General features: G+C 43.0%; 1 protein-coding gene across 1 annotated transcript; it reads right to left on the bottom strand.

The window, feature by feature from the left end:
- Window positions 1–3262: 3262 nt before the first annotated feature.
- Window positions 3263–4210, bottom strand: LOC115431203 (olfactory receptor 1509-like). Its single transcript, XM_030151434.1, has one exon. It carries the CDS (start codon window positions 4208–4210, stop codon window positions 3263–3265), a length of 948 nt encoding a protein of 315 aa, XP_030007294.1.
- Between the last annotated feature and the right edge of the window lie 7174 nt (window positions 4211–11384).

Raw genomic sequence — 11384 nt, forward strand, 5'->3', positions numbered from 1 at the left:
GACATTTCAAGTTGTTCGTATTTGTTCAGGTTATTTACATTTTATTGAAATAGGAGAGTTTATAAATGTAAATATTTTCATTATTTAACATTATTTTTTGCACTAAAACAAAGACACAAATTTTAAATTTGCATTATTTATAGGCAAAATGTAATATTCTTTTCACAGCAAACCGACAAGAAAATCTGGAGTCATTCTTTTTTGTCGGTTCTTCTGCTGTTATTATTTGATTGTAGATCATATTGGTCTGTATGTGGAACCTGAACTAAAATGAGTTCCACAGCCTTGACTGGGAAATTGTTTCAATTTGCAAATTCATCCCAGGGGCCGGATTGGAACGTTTGGCGGGACGTATTTGGTTCCCGGGCCGCATGTTTGTGACCCCTGTTCTACGGCCTTGGGTCCAATATACTGCATGTGTAGTTACTACACAGATGAGACGACACTGTGGAGCCACTTAAACCTTTGTGAGTTCTAAAGCCAAACCCCCCCAATCACTGTTGTGGAGGCACAACAGTGATTGGACATTAACTTATGGGGGCGGGCTTTGGCCTTCCTGAACAGGCACACACTCTGGTTTGTAAAGCACCAACGCAAAATCAAGTATAAAACTGAAAAACCGCGGTCTATGAGGGTGGATTGTCCTGTGCAGGTCGTATCGAACGGTAGACAGTTTTCCAGAGTACCGTTGCATCCCTCGACTGTAAACGTATTTACAACAGTAGAAGTGCAGTATGTCAGACCCCCCCGCCCCCCAGAGGCCTGTGGGCCGTGGTCTCCTCAAGAGGTGACCATGACTTTGGCCTTTTTTTACAAAGGGTCTGTGTTATGTGTCCAGTTTATTGTTGAGGTGAACACCCATGTATCTGAAACTGTCACCAGCTCAATGTCCGACCCCTGGATGTTCACCGCTATGGAGGGTAGTGGTCTTCTCTGGATGTCAGTCACCATTTCCTTTGTCTTGCTGGTGTTTCAACACAGGTGGTTGTGTTGACACCAGTCCATAAAGTCCCTGATTACTGACCTGTACTCCAGTTTGTTCCACTCAAATACACAACAAACAATGGCTGAGCCATCAGAGAACTTCTGGAGATGACAGCTGTTGGTGTTGTGGGTGAAGGCTGAGGTATGAAGGGTGAAAAGGAACGGGGAGAGCACCGTTCCCTGAGGGACTCCTGCAGACTGCTGCCTTATGCCGCCTCTCCACTACATGGTACCGACTCGACTCAACTTGTCCTTTTCGTGTTTCCATAACATAAAAGGACCTGGAATCAGGTACCTGCGACTAGTTTTTTGGTATGTACTCCACCAAGGTTCCAAAATGGGGAAACGGATACTAAAACGTGACATGTAAACACTGCAGACCACTGATTGGTCAGAGAGCTGTCTCTGCGTCTTTGCGTTATCAATGTGCGACCTGCCATTTTTAGAAAAAAACACATGTGGAAGTTGACAGTAAATATATCGGTAGGTTAATCCACATGACGGCAGCCGATACTGATTGTTAGTAGTCAAGGAGGCCGATAACCGATATCTGGAGCCGATATTGATTTGAAGTAAAAGTAAAAATATTGGCATAAAAATTTTGAACAATACAAACTCCAACACTTAACGTCATCATTGAACATCGGGTAGGGGCAGCAGCAGCAATATACGTAGGGGTGTATATTAGGGCTGCACGATGAATCAGTTTTAAATCAAATTCAGATTTTTTTAATTAGGACGATTTTTTAAAAAGGGAAATTGTCAAATCAATTTCATCTTTCTCGTGCCTCTAGGCTGTGCGCCTGCGGGCTACTGTAGGCTCCTCCTCCAGGCTACCGTAGGCTCCTCCTCCTATCTGTGTCAGTGGTTTTTCACAGAAGTCTGTGTAATGACCACAGACGTTAAATCTGTTCATGAGCCCACAGTACTTATACCAATATAAGCTGTGGCTTCACACACAGATCCCACATTTCAAATAGAACTGCATGGGGATCACTCATCTTCCATTGTCCTGGATCTGTACCGTACTGTCTTCTTCCGATCCAGGTCTGGGTCGTGGGGTCATCAGCCTCAGCAGAGGAGCCCACACAGCCCTGTGCCCACACACATCCACCAGCTCCACAGATAGAATCCCTCCAGCGTGTCCTGGGTCGGTCTGTTCCACACACAGATCCTCCAGTTTAAATAGAACCCATGGGGATCACTCATATTCTGTGGTCCACACACACACGACTGATGCCTGTCACTGACTTACACTGGTGTCACTTCTGTGGGCCAGATACCCCAGAAAGGAAAAAAAAAAAAAATTAAGAATTAATTTAATTCTCTTACTTACCACATTTTTCATTCACAAATGTAAGTTCTGTAACAACAAAACCAACATTTTTTTTTAAAATGTTGAACTTTATTTAAAGCTGTTAACTTTGTTAATCTGGAAACTAAAAGGCTCTAAAAACCATCAGTAGTTGCTCTGATTTGGACATTGTATTGTAGTGTATTCCCCCTGGCAAACTTGTTCTGTTATTTTCTTATTGTATACATTGTTTGTATACTCTACTTCATTCAATAAAGATTTAATGAAGAAAAATAAAACTTCTGTGGGTTCATCAGGTGATATCATCACAGATTAGAGGTCGGAGCAGTGCCTTGCATTGTGGGCTGCTCATGAAAACGACATGCTGACTTCTGTTGTCTTTTATAGTTGTACCCAAAAATCAAAATCGAAAATTAAGTTTTTAGAGGAAAAAATTGGGATTTTATTTTTTGCCAAAATCGTGCAGCCCTAGTGTATATATGTGTAGGTGTATATATGTAGGATTCTTCTGTGACAGAACAAATGCACTAAATGAGGTCACTGTAAACATTCTGATAAAAACACTGAAGGCAAAAGGGTTCTTCAACACACAAACCCTTCATATTTGCCAATTTAGGTAAAAAACAAAAAATAAGGCTATAAATGACATTAATTAGTTAATTAGTTAAAGCAAAGTAAAGAAAATCTGATTCCACTGGGACCTCAGCTCTTTTTGGCAGGATGTGAACATTTAACATGGACTACTGTTCCACACTTTAGTGTCAACGGCAGAGAAAAAAAACACACAACCACTTTAATTATTCAGTTAATGCTTAGTTTTAATGATAATGACACAGTTTGACATTTTTACAGCACTGGGAACGTATGACCATTACATGACACAAGTAAAACCAGTTGAATTACACAATAAACACGTCTGAATCTACACATGACACCATAAAGAGTTCACATGCACATGTTGAATTAACTTTCAGAGTCTAAATGACGTTTACCACAGAGCAGATGATTACATTTGACACGTATTTTGGACATTTTCAGTCCATAAACCATAGGGTTAAATATTGGTTGAAGGGTTATAAAGTACACTGATAAAAATATCCTCAACATATTGGGAACATGGTTCATATTAAACCTGCTCTGTACGATTTCAAAACAACAACCAAGAGTAAAGTTTAACAGTGAAGCCAGGTGAGGTGTACAGGTACTGACAGCTTTATGTCTGGTCTGTTTAGATCCAGAAAAACACACTTTAAGGATCCTCATGTACGAGTACAGGATTGACATGACAGGAACACACATGGAAATGAACGTATCAATGAGTCCATAGATGTTATCAAAAGTGGTGTCAGAACAGGACAGTTTAACTATAGAATAATTATTACAGTAGATTTTATCAATGATATTCCCACACAACTGTAAAGACACAGTCATATAACGTCTCACTGCACCTTTAAGAAGAGGGTAAACCCACACAACAGTGATAAGCGCAGCAATCTTATTATGTGTCATACGAGTGTGATACTGCAGAGGAAAACAGATGGACAGGTATCGGTCATATGACATAACAGTTAAGTTGATAATTTCCACTTGTACATAAGAATAAAGACAGAAAATCTGTAGAACACACAGTGAAAATGAAACAGTGTGAACGTCTTTGAGGATCTGAAGGAGAATAAATGGAAACAGCCCAGTACTACCATAGAGTTGATTAACAAACAGACTGCACAGAAACAGGTACATGGGTTCATGTAAGCTCCTGTTCACACAGATAAGCACAATCAGAAACACATTAGACAGGATTATTAAAACATACAAACACAATATGATAATGAAGTATAAGTACTTTAACATCCCAGTGTCAAAGTATGCACTGAGTATAAAATATGAAACCTGTGTCGAGTTAATTATCATATCTGTGTGTAGATTATTCAAACAGTTGTTAATATTAGTGAGAGTTCAAGGAAAGAGTGAAAACATGACAACTGAGATTAAAAAACCCACAGAGCATCATCATGAACTGAAGGATCTGTGAAAACGAAAGCAACAAGAAAGAAACCAGAGGATGTACTATAACATAGTGTGACATTGTGTGGATGTGTTCACCTGTCCTGTCATAGTGGGTCTGAGTCCTGATCTGATCCACTGAACCTGGTCCTTTAAACCAGTTCAACTCACACAACTAATGAACCAGTGACGTCAAAGCACAGACTCATCAGCAAGAGACCACAAACACAGCTCCACCTGTACACAAACCACTGAGCCATGGTCAGACCTTTATGGAAACAATACAGTTCATGTTAGAAAACTAGGAAGGTAGATTTGTTTCCACTCGAAGGAAAAGTTGCCTTAACCAAAAAAATATTTTCAATTAAAAAAACCTTCCGTTTCAACAAAGAAAAAAATGGTTTGAATGCAAAAAAAAAACAAAACACATTTGAGATGCAAAAACTTGCATTTGAACACTTTTTCTTTGATTTCTTTGAGTTGATTGAGCCCAAGGCCACAGTGGGAAATCCTGTGAATTTGTGTGGTTTGAACTGTGTTGAAATGTTTGTTGAAGTCCAGGTTACTACAGACCACTGACTGTCCAATGAGAATTATGAGGGGGTTCAAAAAGTTTATGGAAAAAGGACAGTTGGAAAAAATGTTTTAATTTATGATGTTTATTTTCCAACATCTGCTCCATCCAGGCCAATACACTTGTGCAAGCGTTGGTACCAGCCTTTGGCCCAGTCTCATTCCACCCTGTCTGGATGGAAACCAGCTGACGTCACGTCCGGCTGACGTCACTGTTTTGGAGGCACAACAGTGATTGGACATTAACTTATGGGGGCGGGCTTTGGCCTTCCTGAACAGGCACACACTCTGGTTTGTAAAGCACCAACGCAAAATCAAGTATAAAACTGAAAAACCGCGGTCTATGAGGGTGGATTGTCCTGTGCAGGTCGTATCGAACAGTAGACAGTTTTCCAGAGTACCGTTGCATCCCTAGACTGTAAACGTATTTACAACAGTAGAAGTGCAGTATGTCAGACCCCCCCGCCCCCCAGAGGCCTGTGGGCCGTGGTCTCCTCAAGAGGTGACCATGACTTTGGCCTTTTTTGTACAAAGGGTCTGTGTTATGTGTCCAGTTTATTGTTGAGGTGAACACCCATGTATCTGAAACTGTCACCAGCTCAATGTCCGACCCCTGGATGTTCACCGCTATGGAGGGTAGTGGTCTTCTCTGGATGTCAGTCACCATTTCCTTTGTCTTGCTGGTGTTTCAACACAGGTGGTTGTGTTGACACCAGTCCATAAAGTCCCTGATTACTGACCTGTACTCCAGTTTGTTCCACTCAAATACACAACAAACAATGGCTGAGCCATCAGAGAACTTCTGGAGATGACAGCTGTTGGTGTTGTGGGTGAAGGCTGAGGTATGAAGGGTGAAAAGGAACGGGGAGAGCACCGTTCCCTGAGGGACTCCTGCAGACTGCTGCCTTATGCCGCCTCTCCACTACATGGTACCGACTCGACTCAACTTGTCCTTTTCGTGTTTCCATAACATAAAAGGACCTGGAATCAGGTACCTGCGACTAGTTTTTTGGTATGTACTCCACCAAGGTTCCAAAATGGGGAAACGGATACTAAAACGTGACATGTAAACACTGCAGACCACTGATTGGTCAGAGAGCTGTCTCTGCGTCTTTGCGTTATCAATGTGCGACCTGCCATTTTTAGAAAAAAACACATGTGGAAGTTGACAGTAAATATATCGGTAGGTTAATCCACATGACGGCAGCCGATACTGATTGTTAGTAGTCAAGGAGGCCGATAACCGATATCTGGAGCCGATATTGATTTGAAGTAAAAGTAAAAATATTGGCATAAAAATTTTGAACAATACAAACTCCAACACTTAACGTCATCATTGAACATCGGGTAGGGGCAGCAGCAGCAATATACGTAGGGGTGTATATTAGGGCTGCACGATGAATCAGTTTTAAATCAAATTCAGATTTTTTTAATTAGGACGATTTTTTAAAAAGGGAAATTGTCAAATCAATTTCATCTTTCTCGTGCCTCTAGGCTGTGCGCCTGCGGGCTACTGTAGGCTCCTCCTCCAGGCTACCATAGGCTCCTCCTCCAGGAGGAGCCTTGTTGAAGTCCAGGTTACTACAGACCACTGACTGTCCAATGAGAATTATGAGGGGGTTCAAAAAGTTTATGGAAAAAGGACATTTGGAAAAAATGGTTTAAGTTACAATGTTTTACTGTTTCTTAATCTACCGTCCCCCTGGCCCTGCTGGTGCCTTCTTAAGCAATTTTAGTGATTTCCTCACATCAATAATAAAACTGGAGAAGGCTTTAATTCTTGGGGATTTCAATCTGCACATCGACAACGACTCATCCAGCCCAGCAATGGAACTTTTAGCCATGACTGACACTTTTAACCTCAAGCAACATGTATCTGGCCTCACCCACAAGAAAGGACATACCCTGGACCTGGTATTCTCACTGGGCTTACACGTCACAAATGTGTGTGTTGAGGATGTCCACCTAAGTGATCATTGTGGTGTGTTTTTTGACTTATGTGTGCCTCTTGAGCCCAAGCCTGCACCTAGAAGGGCCAAGAGGAGGATCATTACAGAGTCCACAGCCCAGGATTTCCGTGCCCTGTTTAACCCTAGTCTTCTTAATGAGTGTCCCGATGTTGATGAGTTTATCCAGTGCTTTGCCACACACTGCAGCTCTATTCTGGACCAGGTGGCTCCCCTGAAAACCAATGTCACTCACTGGATAAATGAAAACATCTTAAACCTAAGGAGAACTTGTCGCAAAACTGAGCGTCTTTGGAAATCAACCCAGTTGGAAGTACACAGGTTACATCTTAAAGATCTCATAACCTCATTAAATAAAATGATTAAGGAGGCAAGGTCCAGCTACTTCCACAAACTTATAGCCACAAACAAGAAAAACCCAAAGTAATCTTTGACACAGTCGAGTCCATTGTGTCCCCTGCTGTCCCTGCTGCCCCTGTGCTCTGTAAAGCTGACAGCAATGACTTCCTAAACTTCTTCACAGACAAGATCAGCTATAGTAAACACAATATCCCACCACCCACTGGCCGTCTGACCCTATCTGATCCCCCTCTTCAAACCTGGTCCTCTTTCGACCCTGTGACACTGGAGGACATCTCAGCACTTTTATCCAAAATGAGACCCTCCTCCAACTCTGCAGACATCCTCCCCCATAAGCTCCTTGTCGGTGTCTTTGACACTATTGGACCATGGGTCACAAAGTTTTTTAACCTGTCGCTCTCAACTGGTTTGTTTCCCAGCTCCTTCAAACAGGCCATCGTAGAACCAAAACTAAAGAAAACCACACTGGACCCCACAGACTTCAAAAGCTACAGGCCCATTTCAAAGCTCCCCCTATTGGCCAAAATCCTTGAGAAGGCAGTGTCTAAACAACTGACAGCTTTTCTGGAGACACACCAGATCTATGACACTTTTCAGTCTGGGTTTAGACAACGCCACTCAACAGAAACCGCACTATTAAAAGTGTCTAGTGACATCCTGATGGCGGCCGACCCCAGGAAATCCACGGTATTGGTCCTGCTAGATCTCTCCTCGGCCTTTGACACAGTGGACCATACCATAATGATTGAGAGACTGAGTGACCTGGTAGGGATGTCAGGGATGTCAACAGCCTCCAGCTGAACTCCAGTAAAACAGAGACCCTCATCATCGCCCCGGACAGTGCAATCCCAGGGATTAAACAACGCCTTGGAGACCTGAGTTCTTCGGTAAAGACCAAAATGAGGAATCTGGGTGTCATCTTTGACCAGGACATGTCTTTAGAATTCTACTCCAAACACCTAGTGAAAAACTGTTTCTTCCAACTCCGCAACATCTCCAAACTCAGGTCTATGGTGTCCATCAATGAGCTCAAGATGATCGTTCACGCTTTTGTGTCTTCTCGCTTAGACTACTGGAACAGCCTGTTCACATGCTTAAACAGAAGGAGCTGGCCCGTCTACAGTTTGTCCAGAACTCTGCTGAAGGCTCCTGACCCGCACAAACAGGAGAACCCACATCACTCCCATCCTTAAATCTCTCCACTGGCTCCTGTTCTACATCGTCTTCATTTCAAAATTCTTGTGCTAACTTTCCGGGCCCTACATGGCCAGGCCCCTGCATACATTGCTTCCCTGATCCAGCCCTACAGCTCGACTCGTAGCTTGAGGTCTTCAGGACAGCACCTGCTGATGGTTCCATGCACCTGTTTTAGCACACGCGGTGACAGGTCTTTTAAAGCTGTGGCACCACGTCTATGGAATGACCTGCCTCTACACCTACGGTCCATGGACTCTGTAGAGAGCTTTAAGAAACACCTCAAAACCCTCCTGTTCAAAAAGGCTTTTTAGTCTCCCACCTGACCCAGGACCACCACAGACTGACTACACTCTATGTATTCACCATAAAGTACTCCATGTGTCCCCTCCCCCAGTCTCTCTATATCTCTATCACTCTCTCTTTTCTCCTCCTTTACTCTCTCTCTCTCTCTTTAACCCCAACTGGTCAAGGCAGACAGCCATCCTTCAGGAGTCTGGGTCTGCTCCAGGTTTCTGCTGTTAAAGGGAAGTTTTTCCTCGCCACTGTCACCAATCACATGTGTTTACTCCTGGAGGATCCTGTTGGGTCTCTGTAAACTTGATTTGATTCTGATTTGAATTGATAAAGCACCTTGTGACTCTGTGAAAAGTGCTCTATAAATAAAATTTACTTACTTACTTTATTTTCCAACATCTGCTCCATCCAGGCCAATACACTTGTGCAAGCGTTGGTACCAGCCTTTGGCCCAGTCTCATTCCACCCTGTCTGGATGGAAACCAGCTGACGTCACGTCCGGGTGAGTGTATTATTCGCTTGTTAGCGTTGTTGCTAGTCGCTCTTTTCCTAGTGCTCTTCACTTAGTTTTAATCCACGATTTAACTACTATCTGTAGCACTTCAAACCTGCTTAAATGTAGTCTTTGTTTGGCTCAGTATACACCCACAGCCAAAGACAACATCTGATTTTAGCTAAAAGGCTTGTTCGTGGAATAAAAACAACTCCCTTCTTTAGCCCTATTAGCCTAGCTTAGCTGAGCCATGGCTAACCCTCTGCCTCTGCCATCACCCCTTGGACCCTCCCCCTTACCCCTAACCCTCCATTTTGTGCATTCAGGGTGAAGCTAAGTGTGGTGGGGTGGGGGCGAAGGGGCTGTTTGGTCCTCAAAGCGGAGACTTTTCAGGACTACACTACAAATGGAGGGGTATGAGAAATCTCCCATCATTCGGTTCGAATTATTGACAAACACAGAAAAAAAGAGCTGCTCCAGCTGTACACAAACCACTGAACCTCAGTTTGTCACATTTAACCCCCCCCCCCCCCCCCCCCCCCTTTACAGAACCCCAGACACGTCTGCAAATAGGCAGAGCTTCTGCTTATGTTTCTAGAAGGTTACTGGGCTCACATAAGCCCCACCAGTAACGTTACCAGTAGTTGTGAGCTGTAGAGGACTGGGATGTTTAGAACAATGTGAAGACAGTCCGCTGCCTGAACTAACCTTCCAAACATGTTTATGCTCGACAGAGTTTATTCGCTCACAAAGCTTTTTCTCCTGTCCACCGTGTGCATTAGCACTGAGCATGCACAGCTTTCACTGCTGATTGGCTGTTACCTGTGCTGAGGCTCTGTGTGGAACCAATCAGATGGTGCTGTGGGTGGGACCATGCTGGAGACAGAGTAGTGACCGCAGACAGAGTAGTGACCGCAGACAGAGTAGTGACCACAGACAGAGTGCTGCAGCTGCATCAGAGCCAGAGTAACCCAGTTTTAAATATATCTCTTATCGGCCATCAGATTAAAAAAAAAAGCAGATGCCGATACGAGTCAAAATATTGAATATTGGCGCTGATAATCTGCCGATTATCGGTCGATCCCTGGTATATATGTATGGATATGTGTAGGTGTTTATTAGGGCTGCACAATTAATCGATTTTAAATCAAAATCGGATTTTTTAATTAGGATGATTTTTTAAAAAGGGATTTCATCAAATCGATTTCATCTCTCTCGTGCCTCCGGGCCGTGCGCCCATGGGCTACCGTAGGCTCCTCCTCCTATCTGTGACAGCGCTCTTTCACAGAAGTCTGTGTAATGACCACAGACGTTAAATCTGTTCATGAGCCCACAGTACTTATACCAATATAAGCTGTGGCTTCACACACAGATCCCACATTTCAAATAGAACTGCATGGGGATCACTCATCTTCCATTGTCCTGGATCTGTACCGTACTGTCTTCTTCCGATCCGGGTCTGGGTCGTGGGGTCATCAGCCTCAGCAGAGGAGCCCAGACAGCCCTGTGCCCACACACATCCACCAGCTCCACAGATAGAATCCCTCCAGCGTGTCCTGGGTCGGTCTGTTCCACACACAGATCCTCCAGTTTAAATAGAACCCATGGGGATCACTCATATTCTGTGGTCCACACACACACGACTGATGCCTGTCACTGACTTACACTGGTGTCACTTCTGTGGGCCAGATACCCCAGAAAGGAAAAGAAATTTGCAAATTTGCAAAATTTTTTATTCACAAATGTAAGTTCTCTAATACAAAACCAAATATTATTTATTTTTTGAAAGATGTTGAACTTTATTTAAAGCTGTTAGATAAATCTGGAAACTAAAAGGCTCTAAAAACCATCAGTAGTTGCTCTGATTTGGACATTGTATTGTAGTGTATTCCCCCTGGCAAACTTGTTCTGTTATTTTCTTATTGTATACATTGTTTGTATACTCTACTTCATTCAATAAAGATTTAATGAAGAAAAATAAAACTTCTGTGGGTTCATCAGGTGATATCATCACAGATTAGAGGTCGGAGCAGTGCCTTGCATTGTGGGCTGCTCATGAAAACGACATGCTGACTTCTGTTGTCTTTTATAGTTGTACTCAAAAATCAAAATCGAAAATTCAAGTTTTTAGAGGAAAAAATTGGGATTTTATTTTTTGCCAAAATCGTGCAGCCCTAGTGTATATATGTGTAGGTGT

The sequence above is a fragment of the Sphaeramia orbicularis genome, chromosome 13 (genome assembly GCF_902148855.1).
Source record: "Sphaeramia orbicularis chromosome 13, fSphaOr1.1, whole genome shotgun sequence".
In the NCBI taxonomy this organism is placed as follows: Eukaryota; Metazoa; Chordata; class Actinopteri; order Kurtiformes; family Apogonidae; genus Sphaeramia; species Sphaeramia orbicularis.